The sequence below is a fragment of the Physeter macrocephalus genome, chromosome 11 (genome assembly GCF_002837175.3).
Source record: "Physeter macrocephalus isolate SW-GA chromosome 11, ASM283717v5, whole genome shotgun sequence".
Classification (NCBI taxonomy): domain Eukaryota; kingdom Metazoa; phylum Chordata; class Mammalia; order Artiodactyla; family Physeteridae; genus Physeter; species Physeter macrocephalus.
The window spans coordinates 96,501,637-96,512,877 of record NC_041224.1 but is presented as its reverse complement, the minus strand read 5'-3'; the positions used below and the strand labels follow the sequence as shown (position 1 = coordinate 96,512,877).

Here is an 11,241-nt window from a genome sequence, read left to right as displayed (position 1 = left end):
GGACCTAGAGACTGTCATACAGAGTGAAGTAAGTCAGAAAGAGAAAAACAAATATCGTATATTAATACATGTATGTGGAACCTAGAATAATGGTACAGATGAACTGGTTTGCAGGGCAGAAGTTGAGACACAGATGTGGAGAGCAAACATATGGACACCAATGGGGGAAAACCCCAGGGGCATGGGGATGGTAGTGTGCTGAATTGGGCAATTGGGATTGACATGTATACAGTGATGTGTATAAAATTGATGACTAATAAGAACCTGCTGTATAATAAATAATAATAGGGCTTCCCTGGTGGCGCAGTGGTTGAGAGTCTGCCTGCCGATGCAGGGGACACGGGTTCGTGCCCCAGTCCGGGAAGATCCCACATGCCGCAGAGCGGCTAGGCCCGTGAGCCATGGCCGCTGAGCCTGCGCGTCCGGAGCCTGTGCTCTGCAAAGGGAGAGGCCACAACAGTGAGAGGCCCGCGTATTGCAAAAAATAATAATAATAATAATAATAATTAATAAAATAAATAAAGTAGACCAAAACCAGTTTCTTTCCTTTGAAAATCCAGGACTTTTCAAAAGGAAATAAATAAAAATAAATAAAAATCTCTGGTCCTCTTTGGTGTAATTACATGGAGGCTCATACTTCCTGGTAGTGGGGAGACCATGTGATCACTTTGAACATAGGACATTACAGGCTCCTGAAGTGGTACAAAATTTTACAATTGACTGGGCTCTATTAAGGTTATTATTATTTTTTTAAAAATAAATTTATTTTTTTATGGTCTTCGTTGTGTGGGGGCTTCTCACTGTGGTGGCTTCTCTTGTTGCAGAGTACGGGCTCTAGGCACACAGGCTTCAGTAGTTGTGGCATGCGGGTTCAGTAGTTGTGGCTCGTGGGCTCAGCAGTTGTGGCTCGCGGGCTCTAGAGCACGGGCTCGGTAGTTGTAGTGCATGGGCTTAGTTGCTCCGCGGCATGTGGGTTCTTCCCGGACAAGGGCTCGAACCTGTGTCCCCTGAATTGGCAGGCAGATTCTTCACCACTGTGCCACCAGGGAAGCCCTAAGGTTATTTTTTAAACTCTTTTTTTCTTTGCAGCTAAAGAATTGCCAAATATGGGAAATGCTCAAATGTAAGAATAAAATTGGAATTAGCTCAGTGAATCTAGTAAACCCATTGCATGAGGGCCAGCGGGCTATGCCCCTGAGGTTTGGTGGTCTAACCTCCATCAGGGATAGTGGCTTGAGCTTCTCCGACGCTAAGTCAAGGAGCCTGTGGGGAGTGAGGGCGGGAGCCTTTCTTTGCCAAACTTGCCTTTGTCTGGGACCCAGCACAGTAATTGAGGTGGATGATGAGGTCAGCTTTTCTCTCCGGCCTGAGGATGGGCGGGTAGCTGGAGTTGATGACGAATGCAGTGTCCAGCAGGCACAAGTGGTTCACGGACCCTGTCAGCTGGTTTGGGAAGCCATCTAGCACCGTGTCTGAAAGTCAAGGCTTGTGGTTATCCTTACTCCTTGGCGCCCTGATCTCAGCAGATGGTCAGAGGCACCTGGTGGGGATGGGATGCCCTGCCCGGAGCTCATCCACTTCAGCCTGGCCTCCAGCCCTCCCCTTGGCAAGGGTGCCCAGTGAGTCCCAGTGTCCCCCTGGGTAGGCTGAAGAAGAACAGCATTATCTGGGGGGTTTAGCAAGTCTTTTATGGAACATGAACAGAAAGCCCACTAAGGCTCAGCCACAGAATTTGTGGTGTAGCAGGGCCTTAAGACTATCCTATAAATTAGTGCAAACCGTGGGCCCAGAGCCAGCTGCCTTTTCTGCCCCAGATAGTGAGGACAAAGATTATTAGCCCAGGCTCAAGCAGCCATTGCAGGCTGTGGCCAAGTAAATACCAAAGATGGTGGAAAGTCAAATTTAGAGCCTCAGCAGGGTGGGAACGAAGTCCTGAGTTGAAGCTGCAAGACCACAGTTTAAGAGCCAGCTCTGCCACTCACCATTTGGAGGAGCCTGGGCTGGGCCATCCCTGCCCAACTCTGGGGGCAGTACTTACATTAAAAAAGCCCCACCAGGGGCTCCCCTGGTGGCGCAGTGGTTAAGAATCCGCCTGCCAATGCAGGGGACACAGTTTCGAGCCCTGGTCCGGGAAGATCCCACATGCCACGGAGCAACTAAGCCTGTGTGCCACAACTACTGAGCCCACACGCCATAACTGCTGAAGCCCGCGCGCCTAGAGCCTGTGCTCTGCCACAAGAGAAGCCACCGCAACGAGAGGGCCGCGCACCGCAACGAAGTATAGCCCCCACTTGCCGCAACTAGAGAAAACCCGCGCACAGCAACGAAGACCCAACGCAACCAAAAATAAATAAAATAAAATAATACATTTTTTTAAAAATGAAGAAGAAGAAAAAAAAGGTGCCCCCAGAACACAACTGTAGAAAGTCAGGGCCCACATTTCCCCAACTGTAAAATGGGGCCAACTTCTACCTGCTGGGATTGTTATACAGATGCTGTATAGCGTCATTGTATAGATTCAATTAATTAAATACAACACCACTCCACCCGCTGTTCAAGGCTTCACCAGATGTAGAATACACTATGGGGAGAGTCTGCCACTTGGGCCCAATGAAAATGGGCAGAGGAGTTTTCTCATCCTTTCTCCCTCCACATCCACCTCCCCTTCCTCTAAACAGAGGTAGGCCCCAAGGGGCAGCAGGTAAGGTTACCTTTCCACGTGGCGAACTGGCCATTCTGGTGGTAGTCGGTGTGCAGCTGCAGCCCCAGCAGGAAGTTGTGGAACTCAGACACAAAGGCCCGGTAGGTGAGGATGTTGCGGAAAGTATTGGACAGCCATGACCCTGGCATCACCACCGTGGTGTCCAGGATGTTGGCATCACATTTGGGGATTTCAGGTAGGTGTGGCTCGTCTTCTGCAGGGGAGGGGGGGCATGGAGGACAGGTCACAGAGCTGGAGTCCCCAGATTGCCCAGGTGAAGCACCACATGGTTGCCCTGCACCCAGGGGTCAGCCTGTAAGTGCAGTGCACACCTTCCTTGTCTAGTTCTCGGAGCCAGGAGGACCCAGGGGAGAGACATAGAACAGGGGCAGGGTAGAGGAGAAGGAGTGGGGTGACAAGCAAGGAGGGGTTCCAGAGAAAACAGAGAGTCCAGAAGGGTGACCTTTAACTGCATTCATAGATCCCCACCCTCTGCAGCTCTCCTGGGCGCCGTGCAGCTCTTCCAAACCTACCACACGGTGCATCCATTCCCCCGGGCCAGGCCAGAGCTGGCAAAGGTGTGTCCAACTACAATCACCCTCCTTTCCAGGCAGGGAAGACCCCCTAGCTGCCTTCCTATTTCCGTGGGCCATAGGGATGATGTTGAAACATGTGGCAGGTGGACTGGTCCTCAGTTGCTGATCCACCTTCCCCACACCCCCCATCGCCCAACCAGGAGGGGAAGCCGGCGGGTCACCCACCGATATCATGCACTCTCTCCCTTGTCCACCTGTGGAAAAACTCTTCCGAGTTGTGGGACAAATTCCAGGCATCGAGCAGGTTCAGGGAGAAGATGCTGCTCCACAAACCTAGGGAGCAGGACCAGCAGTGAGCCGCTCTGCCCAAGAGCCTCCAGGCCCACCCAAATACTGATTGATTCTGCCTTGGACTTGATGCCCCCTCCAAGTCAAGCTGCTCAGGGAGTGGGACAGGCTTTCATTTCCCTCTCCCCACGGTGCAGCTCAACATAAGTGACTCAGCTCTTCTCCGCCCTCCTCTTGGAACTGGGAGGGGGTATGAAGGCATATAAGGCACAGCCCCAGGAGAGACTTAATACTGACAAGTGCAGGCTTCAAGTTCAAGTCCAGAGATCACCCCTTGCATCAGTTAACACACTAGTTTAGGACAGTGCCTGGCACATGGTGAGCACTCGATAAATGTAACACCATCTCTTATTATGATTTAAAAAATGCAACACAGTAATAATACTACTCAGGTGAAATCTTTCACATACATTGACCCATCTGAATCCTCCATAAGGTTGGTTTTACTCTTAAGCCCAATTTATAGATGAGAACACTGAAGCTCAGGAAGGTTAGGTAATTTGGCCTACTTTGCACAGCTAATAAATGAGGAACCAGAGTTCAAGTCCGAGTGTCTCACCTACAGATCTCTGAGCCACATGCTCAACAGCATAGGTGTTCAGAGGAAGGAGAGGCTGCTGGGGGCTGTGGGCTTCGGGGCTGACTTCCCAGAAGAAATGGGGCTTAAGTGGGACTTTCTGGGATGGGTTGGATTTGGGATAGATGGAAGGGAGGGGGAGGCAGACAACTAGTTTAAATAAGGGCATATCTGTTGTTGAGGCTGTTAAGATGGGTCCGTTTTTTGCGGTTGCCCTTTGAAAGATGTACTTCAGGCTCTGAAGGGGAGAACTCTACAAGTGGACATCACAGTCAGGCCCCTGCACTCAGTGGGCCTGGCTTCTGGAGGACCAGGGAACATAGTGTTGGGAGCTGGGCCAGGCTTCCCCAGAGACTCCGTCTTCACCCTGAGGTCCCCTCTGGCCCCTTGGATCCCAGGGGCTGGTTCAACCCCTGGAAACAGGCATGTTGCTTCCTGGAACCAGGGGGAAGGGGGTAGAAGTTCCAGAAGCTTCCATCCCAGCCTGCAACTCCCAGTCTGGTTCTGAACGGACACCAGGGAGACGACTGGAGACCAGGACATTGGGAGAGTCCCCTTTGTTCCCCAGTGACCCCAGGAGCCCCTGTCAGGTCCTTCTGGGCCCACAGGGTCACAGGGAGATCAGGGCAGTCTGGGAGGCTGGGAGGCTCAGGAGCCTCTCCTGCAATGAGGGTATGCTGACAAATGCCAGGAGGGTCACATGCCCAAGGGATAACCCAAACCAGCACCAGCACCTGGCACATGATCCTGGGGGAACAGACCGTGTCTCCATGTCATTCCTCTAATCAAACGCGGAGCCTGTTCCGCATGGGGCGGGGTTTCCAGGGGCCTCCCCCAGCCAGGAGTCACCTAGCATGTAGCACATCCGCGACTCTGGGATCCTCCTCATCAGCCGCCCCATGAAGAACTCGGAGCCGAAGAGCTCGGTGGGAATGAAGCCTCCATACTTCGGCAGGCCCACCTCGTAGGGGGAGAACTCGAACCACTCTGCACACGAAGCAGCAGGGCAGGGTATCAGTCTCAGGCCGGGACGGCCCCGCCCACCCTTCTTCCTGCTCGCGCTGTCTCCCCGGCCGTGAGGAGCCTGGGATGGGGAGGCCGCAGTTCCCCCGCAGGGCACAGGGGGGCGCCCGCGACCGGCTTCTGCTGGCCCGGCAAGACTCAGTTTTGCAAGCTGCACAGGCTCGTTTGCGCCTCATAAACCCGGACCAAAACCAGACCCCAAAGCAGGGCAGGTCTCTAGAGTCCCTCCATCCTGGCAGCTTAAGAAATGTCTAGGACTCTTTCCCTTCACGACCTTTATTTCCTCTGTCCCATCAAGTCTCTGCTCAGGGGAGCCACAGGACCCCTGCTGCCCACCGGCTACACCCATCTGGGCAGAAGGGGGTAACCAAGTGGATTTCTTCGGCTGTCAGCACACTCTTGGTGTGGAGGCTGGCAAAGGTATGGTGTCGGGATGTGTGCGCTGGGGTACTGAGTGCCTTTGCCTGCTGAGAAGGGACCCACCCCGCCCCGGGTAAATTGCTAGCCACCAGTGTTACCTCTGAAATCCTGGTTGCTTATATCATCCTTGACATTGACGGTGAGGTAGATGGGCAGGGGGTTCTGGCCCTGGCACAAAGCAGCACTCTGATCTGACAGTTTGCATTCATTTCTCTGTGTGGAAAAATAATGGTTAAGGAGAAGCAGCAGACAAGCAGCCAGGAGGTGGTGCAAAATAAGAGGACAGTCTGGACCTCTAGTAGCCCACCAGGCTCCTGAGCTCACCAGGCTGCTCTGGAGGTCTCACCTCACACCAGTCAAAGCTGCTCTTAAAATGTACCCAGAAAATGTTCACTCATCCTTGGGCCGTTCATCACCCCAGACACATGGACAGGGTGGGACTGGATCTGTAGTTTAGGGTTGTCCTTCAGAGTCCTGGGGTTCTCCTCGAGTCTCAGAGACCAGAGAATGAAAAGGCAGGGGTGGAGGAGGCCACCACTGCCCCCTCTTCATCCTCATCATCTTCCACCCTACTCAAACCAGAGCAGCTCCATTAAAAAAAAATCTGCTTTGCATGTTGGTCTCTCTCATAAATTCATTTGGGAGGGAAAAAAAGATTCTTCTTTTTAAACAAAAGATTTGGAAACTTGGCACCAGATGGCAGTCAAATTCCCTCTAAGTCCCCAGAGCACTAAGTGGTATAATCAAAGTGGGAGTAGTGCAGATCAGCCTGGACCACAGGCCACCTCCCAAAGTGAATCAGCCAGTGTAGACAAGGCCAGTGGAGGTTTTAGAGGACGAGGCTCTGACCCCAGGCCAAGCAGCTGCCTGGTGGGTGACATCCATGGTTGCCCGAGTGTGTAAAGGCCACAGAACCTGGGACTGTGGGATGGTAAACACGTGTGGGTCAAACAACTCTTAGGCCTCCCTTGAAAGGCCAAGAGGATGCCTGTCAGAACTGGGCCCAGAGATATGGGCACCACAGAAATGACCGTCATGGAAGGAGAGGAAGTTGCAGACTCAGGGAAGAGCCCAGTCCACACTCATTGTCAAGGGGTCCTGAGGCAAAGGAGCTCCTGCCTTGGCCAGAGTGGAAGAGCAGAGGCCTCCTTCCATCAATCCTAGACTTGCTTTCCCAGGAACCTAGGCTCCTTCCCACACCAAACCCTGGGCAATGCTCAGACTCTAATGTTAAAAGCCTTGGAGCTTTCCTCCTCACCACATGGAGCACTAACTACTGTTAGAAATATTAACTGTTGACGAAATAGTTGATGAAATTCCCATTTAAGGAATAGCACAGAGCAGAGCCAGAATTCAAACCCTGTCCTGCCTGAATCCAAAAGCCAACACCCTCAGCCTCTGCCTGCCCTGCTCCATCATGTGGACAGAGTAGACAGTGGGTTATCAGAAGGGGCAGGGATCCATCAAAGGCTGTGAGTGCCCGCGTTTGAATCCCCACTGTCTAGCACAGCTCCTGGCATGCAGGAGTTACTTAATTTTGTTGAAAGAATGAATGAGGGAATGAATGAATGTTGAAGATGAGGTTTGGTCCATCCTTGGTTGCTCAAATTGTGTTTTCTGGAAGAGGGGATCTACTAGAAAATAATTTGCTGTCCCTCTTCCTTCTGGTAAGTTCTGATTTGAATTCAGAACTCTTCAGACACCTTTGGCAGTGGGGCAGATAGCCATAGGCCTGCATAGAAATTAGATGGGAAGCCCTGCTCTGGGGTCAAGCAACAGCCAAAGTTGGTTCCTCCCTGGGGCCTGGGCAGTCGGAAGGGTCCAGGTGTTAGCTGAGCTCACCCTGAGGTCCAGGATGGCAGCATCCCATGGGGGTCCCACAGCCCTACCACAGCCCACATGGCTCTCATAGCAGCTGGGCCCCAACACAGGCTGCTTCTCCTGGGCACACACTGCTCAGATCATTGGATATCAGAGCTGGAAGGAACCTCATTGGGCTCATCCTCCGTGTGGTGGCCATGAGAAGGGGCCCAGCAGACCTCCAACTACAGCAGTGTAATTCGCTGACGGCTCAGCTACCATGCTCTGAAATCCCTGGCTGAGTTTGTTCCAAGGCCACACTTCCCGCTGGGCTGGTCCCAGCCCATGACTGAGCATGGCAGGGACCCTGAGGCAGGCCCACTGTGGTGGAGGGGAGGGGGCGGTGCCAGACTCCTCTGATGGCCAACTTGGCTGGGGGACTCTCCAAGGGTCACTGTGCTGACCTTTCAGACCGCACAGTGGGCTAGGATGCTTCCACCCGGCCTTTCCTTCCCTCTCTTCTCCACTTGGGGTCAGGCTTACATCACAGCCTGGTGGCTCCCTCCCCATTTTCTCTCACAGGTTCTCAGAGGGCCCGCTGCCTCTCCGAAAGCTTGTACCTAAGCCACCCCTGATGTGAGGGTCTCAGGCATACTCTAAAGGGACTCGGGAAGACAATCCCACCATCTGCCTGCATCATGCGTTCTGATGCCTCATGCTTCTTACGGCCCAAGGGTGCATCTGCAGGTCTAACCTAACTCCCTCCTGCTGTGATGTACCTCCCGATGCCCCAGTGAAGGCGGAGGGCTGGGTATCAGCCCTGGGTGGGTTGGGCCCCAGGGGAAGCTGAGCACCTACCTCGTCCCCCAGACAGGCCTCGACCAGCAGGCCCCAGAAGTCTGTGAAGGTGACTTTGTAGCCTTCCTGCCTGCGCTGCTGCAGCTCCTTCTGGAATTTGAGGAGCTGATCTGGGAACAGAGCGGGCATCTTGTCCTTGACTACGTGCCTCCGTGCCTCAAGGATGGCAAGCTCCAGGTTTTTGGAGGACCAGTCAGGGTCACGGTACAAGGTAGCCATGGTCCTGGAGAGAGACAGGCATGGCTGAGAGAGCTGAGCCAGCCCTGGTCTGATCGACCCTGGACGCTGGCAGGAAAGGAGGTGGGCAGGTCATGGGAAACCCTCACCCGCCAGGAGAGGAGCCTGGAGGAAATGGGGTGAGGACTGGTCGGGGAGAGGAGAACATTCTTACTCAAAGTCACAACTGCTGCCATTTCTTGACTGCCTGCCGTGTGTCAGGTGGAGTACATTGCTTAACAGTGAAGATTCTGGACCCAGATCTTCCTGGGTTCAAAACCAGACTCTGCCACTCACCAGCCATGTGATCTGGGCAAGGTACCTAACCGCTCCTCACCTCAGTTTTCCCATCTGTGGATTGGGGAGAAGGATGATAACTGTACCTACCTCACAGCATTATTGTGAAGATGCCGTGAATCAATGTAAAATGATTAGGACAGTACCCGGCACGAAGTAAATGGTGGGGCCAGCATTTGACCCCAAGCTTTGCTGATTCCAAATCCTGGACTCTTCCCACTCTGCCACATTAATTTCCATAATTGTGATGCCAGCTAAAGACTTACTTCCCCTTCTTCTTCTTAACTTCTATGTGGGCAGTGGGGAGGAGTAAAACAAAGATAGAGATTCCCCCTAGCCCTGGGTCTTTGCCTCTGTCTGCCTCTGCTTGGCCTGGACCCAGCTTTTCTCAGTCTAGGTCAGGACAGCACCCAGGAATCGCCCTCCCCACAGTGGACCTGGTCTACAGCTGCACAGCTGTCTGACCAGCAGCCTCTTCCTTCAGGAGATTTCTTCAACAAAAAGTACCCTGCTCTCCATAAGGCTCACGCTGTTACTTTCATACCTTTAAAAAGCTTTAAAAAAACATTACAAATGATTGATTTTGATTTTACAAAACTCCTTCCCAGTGTTTTCCCAGGCCAGGAGACACCCTACCCCCACCCCAGCTGGGTCTGAGTTCCTCCCAGTTTCCTGCCTGGCCCAGAGGTAGGCCAGGAGGATGCAGGTGCCCCTCTACCCTGGTGCAAGCAGGTTTATCTCCTTAACCTACTTCCCATGGGCAGCGGTTTATCGGTGAGATTAAGAATGTGGGCCCCTCCCCCTCCCCCCACCAAAAGAATGTGGGCTCCTCCCCCCTCCCTGCTCCAAAAAAAAGAACGTGGGCCCTGGACTCAGACAGCCTGGGTTGAAATCCCAGCTCTACCGCTTATTAGCTGAGTGATCCTGGGCAAATTCCTTTCTTTCTCCAGCTGTAAAATGAGCATAATGACAACATCTTCCTCATAGTCTTCTTGTGAAGAAGAAATGAGATAGTCCATTGGAAGCTGTCACCCCAGTGCTCGGTGCAGAGGCAATGCCCGTAATCGTCAGCTATCCTTCTGTCCCACCTGGGCTGAAGCCTCAGAGCCTCTGGTGCACCAGGAACCCTTGGTTTTCCTCGCATCCACCCCCTCAAATGAAAGTTACCCAGAGCCCCTCCAGGATGAGGGACACAGCTTGGGACGTTGAGGGCTCTGAGGCCCACTAGTTACACACAGAATAAGATGCAGCCGTGGCTGAGAGGATGTGGGTGGTCACAAGGCCTGGGTCACCCTAGACCAGGGCTGCATTATGACTTCAGTGGGCCCCTTCCACCATAAAAATATTAAAAATTATCTTCTATGACTGTTGTATAAAAACAAATATAGTGATATAATACTATATATTAAAACACTTTCTTCAACCTAGAAGGTTTCTTTTAAAGAACTTAAAAGAAATTACAACATCTTCGTGGGCCGCCACCGGCATCGTGAATCCCAGGTGCCGTGGCTCCTGTGGAGAAGCCGGCCTCGCGCTGGCCTCACCTGTCGGGGGAGCTGAGGGTCACCCGCCCTGCTCACCAGCAAGAGTGAGGACGGGGAGCCCCAGGATGCCCGCAGGGCACAGGGAGCATGCAGGGTTGGGGATGCGCTGGGATGTGGCAGCCAGAGCAGCGGGCCAGCTCCACCCACCCCAGGACACCTGGCACAGCCTGAGAGAGGGCAGCTGCTGGGGAGATTCACCAGTGGCACCAGTGGCTCACTCATAACTGGCTGCCACACTCCTGGGACCCTGCCATAGTCATGGAGTCATGACCAACACGTGTCCCTGGTGTACCCAGTCCTGGGAGAGCATCTCACAACAACCCCAGGAGGTCAGGGCTATTACTATCCCCACTTTACAGATACAGAAAATGAGACTCAGAGAAGTTCAGCTGCACTCCCAAGGTCACACAGCTGTGAGGGGGTAGAGCTGCCCAGGTGTCATGAGTCACTCTAACTTGGGGCGGATGAGCTTTACCAGAGACCCCACCCCCGCCCACCGGCCAGCCTGTTGGCTGCTTGCTCTGGGCTTCACCAGACAGTGGCCCCCGGCTCCTTACCAGGTGGCCCCTGACAGGCCAGTGATGTAGCTGGCACAGTTCAGGATGTTCAGCTTCTGCAGCCCCAGCAGGTGGCCATACATGGCAGTCATGGATCTTGTTCCACCCCCAGTGGCCATGATGGCTATCAGTGGGACCTGGGGGCACATGGAGGCAGACCGTTGGCGCAGTGCTGGGTAGGGGAAGACTTGGAGTGACAGGAGCTTAGAAAGAACAGTGGCAGAGGAAGAGCTGGCTACAGAGAGTGGGGACTGAGTGACCTGAAAACTGCCTTTCACAGAGTGTCAAGCCGCCTTGTAGGTCTAGAACTGGACCTTAGTTCCAAACCCAATGGTCGGTGTCAGGCCTGGTAAATTAGAAAGCC

General features: G+C 53.3%; 1 protein-coding gene across 2 annotated transcripts in view; it reads right to left on the bottom strand.

Moving 5' to 3' along the window:
- Positions 1–11,241, bottom strand: part of PLA2G4E (phospholipase A2 group IVE) — a 43,222-nt gene that overhangs the window by 7,117 nt on the left and 24,864 nt on the right. For both annotated transcript variants that reach the window (XM_055088294.1, XM_024118286.2), the window contains exons 12-18: positions 10,878–11,014; positions 8,264–8,486; positions 5,704–5,818; positions 5,012–5,149; positions 3,463–3,570; positions 2,712–2,915; positions 1,306–1,472 (exon numbers count right to left, since the gene is read on the bottom strand). In XM_055088294.1, coding sequence (XP_054944269.1) covers positions 1,306–1,472; positions 2,712–2,915; positions 3,463–3,570; positions 5,012–5,149; positions 5,704–5,818; positions 8,264–8,486; positions 10,878–11,014 — 1,092 coding nt within the window. The remainder of the gene's footprint in view (positions 1–1,305; positions 1,473–2,711; positions 2,916–3,462; positions 3,571–5,011; positions 5,150–5,703; positions 5,819–8,263; positions 8,487–10,877; positions 11,015–11,241) is intronic.